Source organism: Lactuca virosa, chromosome 2, assembly GCF_052849685.1.
Source record: "Lactuca virosa cultivar CGN04683 chromosome 2, Lactuca_virosa_CGN04683_v6, whole genome shotgun sequence".
NCBI classification, from domain to species: domain Eukaryota; kingdom Viridiplantae; phylum Streptophyta; class Magnoliopsida; order Asterales; family Asteraceae; genus Lactuca; species Lactuca virosa.
The window spans coordinates 294,168,726-294,171,316 of record NC_136427.1 but is presented as its reverse complement, the minus strand read 5'-3'; the positions used below and the strand labels follow the sequence as shown (position 1 = coordinate 294,171,316).

The 2,591-nt window shown below is 38.2% G+C and overlaps 1 protein-coding gene across 1 annotated transcript; it reads left to right on the top strand.

The window, feature by feature from the left end:
• The first annotated feature begins 1,120 nt into the window (after nucleotides 1-1,120).
• On the top strand, nucleotides 1,121-2,059 carry LOC145161439 (wound-induced protein 1-like). Its single transcript, XM_079080951.1, has one exon. It carries the CDS (start codon nucleotides 1,369-1,371, stop codon nucleotides 1,708-1,710), a length of 342 nt encoding a protein of 113 aa, XP_078937077.1. The 5' UTR covers nucleotides 1,121-1,368; the 3' UTR covers nucleotides 1,711-2,059.
• Nucleotides 2,060-2,591: the final 532 nt, after the last annotated feature.

Sequence of the window (2,591 nt, the reverse complement as noted above, 5' to 3'; positions counted from 1 at the left end):
CGCCCTAAGAAACCGACCCATACTTGATTTTTTTTTTTTTGTAATAGACTATTTCGGGCTTTGGTTGTAACTTGTAATAGACTATTTGTTGTAAGACTCATGTTTTTTGAAGTATTTAACTTAAATTTGGCGTTTTTTGAAGTATTTAACTTGTTGTTTCATTTGTGGAAAATGGGTTAAAACCCAAAACTCATGGGTTTAAACCCAGAACCCGTGAGTGTATGGGTTGAACCCAAGAAATCGAAAAACCGCCCAAACTGACCTCAGAACCCGAGAAACCGAACCGACCAGATTCCGATCCTATTGGGTTCTGAAAACCAGAAACCGACCATTTATGGGTTGGGTTGGGTTGGGTTTAGATCCAAAACCGACTCAAACCGACCCATGCACAACCCTAATCGGTTGTTCAACTATTTTAACCCTACAATCATAGAATATAGAGTGCAAGTCACCGAAGTTGAGTCTGTCACGTGAATTTATCGATATCGAATCCGATGATGGTGGTGGGGTAGACATCTCTTGAATCTCGTGAAAGCGATACTTGTCTCCTCCTTGTCGGTATGTGTTTCGCCGAAAATATGTATAACCTTTTAGGGTTTGAATGAACAAACCCTTCCTTTTATGTGCAATGGGTCCACAGTAACCCTTAGGGCCCAAGCAAAGAAACCGGACTCAACTCGCTGACGTGTACAGCGAGTTGACTCAGAGTTAACTCATTGGATGACATGGACTACGACCTGTCTTTGAAACCTTTTAAAACCGGTTAAAGTACCAATTTGACCAGTAAATCAACAATTCGTACCCCTTTAATTCAAAAAAATAAATAAATAAATAAAAAAGAACATACAAACAAAAAAAAAAGAAACAAAAGAAACCATTTAAACCAAAAGGTGTAACATGATTGGGCTAGAGGGACATTTCCCCTTTATATAATTATGTTTCATTTTTGTAAAGGATTTACCAAGTTATACATTGTATAATTGTTGAAAACAAAATAATAATACGCGTATTTTGGGCATACATATAGTCATATGCAGAACACACACGCACGAAAAAAGAAATAGATTAAATACCGAAATTGCCCCTAACATCTATCTCCCTATAAAAGCTAAACTCGATTTCCATTTGCAATATCCCCGACCCCAACAGCTTCGGAAATCAATTCTATTTCTCTCTCTAAAGGTACCCACAAGACGTCAATTTCTGACCGAACTGGCTAACCCTCAAGAAGCTCTGGAGGATTCCAGCAATAAGAGCGTGGTGCTCCAGCTCTACCATGCCCTAAGCTGCCGCGACGTCGAAACCGTCCACAAGCTCTTAGCACCTGACCTCGAGTGGTGGTTCCATGGCCCTCCGTCTCACCAGTATATGATGCGATTGCTCACCGGAACCGACAACGACAACACCGACTCCTTCGAATTCGTTCCTCTTTCCATTGACGCGTTTGGATCTACAGTCATCGTCGAAGGCTGCGATCAGGATCGCGAAATCTCCTGGATCCACGCCTGGACTGTTAACTCGTATGGCATAATCACTCAGGTACGGGAGTACTTCAACACTTCCCTCACTGTCACTCGTTTCGGTACTACTACGACTACTAACTCTTCCAAATCCCGCTCCATTACTTCGCTCCATTGTCCTTCTCTTTGGGAGAGCACCCTCTCTAATCGGGTCGGAAAATCTGTCCCGGGTTTGGTATTGGCCATATAGTAAAGGGGCGGATCCTCTTTATTATATTAAATACGTGTCGTGTGCTTGCTTGAATAAAAAACAATAATAAAGTCAAAGTCAAGAATTTGGAGCGTGGTGTGATTTCCTATGGGTTGAACTACCGTGGTATCTTGCGTCTGAGAGGATGTAAAACGTGCGGCTGAGATTCGTGTGGATACTGTTTGGTTATTAGCTTCTTTCTAATTGGGTCTGTTTGATTATTAGTTTCCTTTTGTGTGGTTTGTGTTTGGGCTTTTATTGTAATCCTAATCCAAGATGGGGATATACTCCTGTTCTTGGATATTTTCTCTTGTTTTAATAAAAATGCTTTATATTGATTTTCTAATAACTGCTGAAATGTTGCAATATTACTTACTAATAATAATAAATAACTATGTGATTCAAACTGAAATTTTGTTCGTTTTGAAATGATCCCACACACAACTCCAAATTAAATTTATAACGAGACATTCACGTTCAAGTTTATTTAAATTATTTATTTTGACTTTATGCATTTTGCGTTTTTGATTGATTTAAAAGTGTCTAAACTCTAAAGGGTTGTATCATACTCTTGAGCTAATCTTGTTGTAGAAGATCACGATATCGACTAATTTATCTTGAAATCCAATTTAATTAATCAACTGAAATAGATAGTTTCCACTTTATTAAAAACGTCTAATCGTGTGGTCATTTTTTTTATTATTTACATTTATCATTAAAATATATTTGTCGTGTAATAGTTATTATTTCGACTGATGATAGCCAGTTTAACTGGTTTTTGACGAAACCGCTTTTAATTTTTCTTATCCAATATGTTTTCTGGTGAGAAATCATCTATGGTTCGTCAAAAACCCATCTGACATATCTAATGACCAACCAGG

What these genes read in the sequence shown, in the direction of transcription:
- LOC145161439 (XM_079080951.1), top strand. Translation starts at nt 1,369, where the DNA reads ATGATGCGATTGCTCACCGGAACCGACAACGACAACACCGACTCCTTC.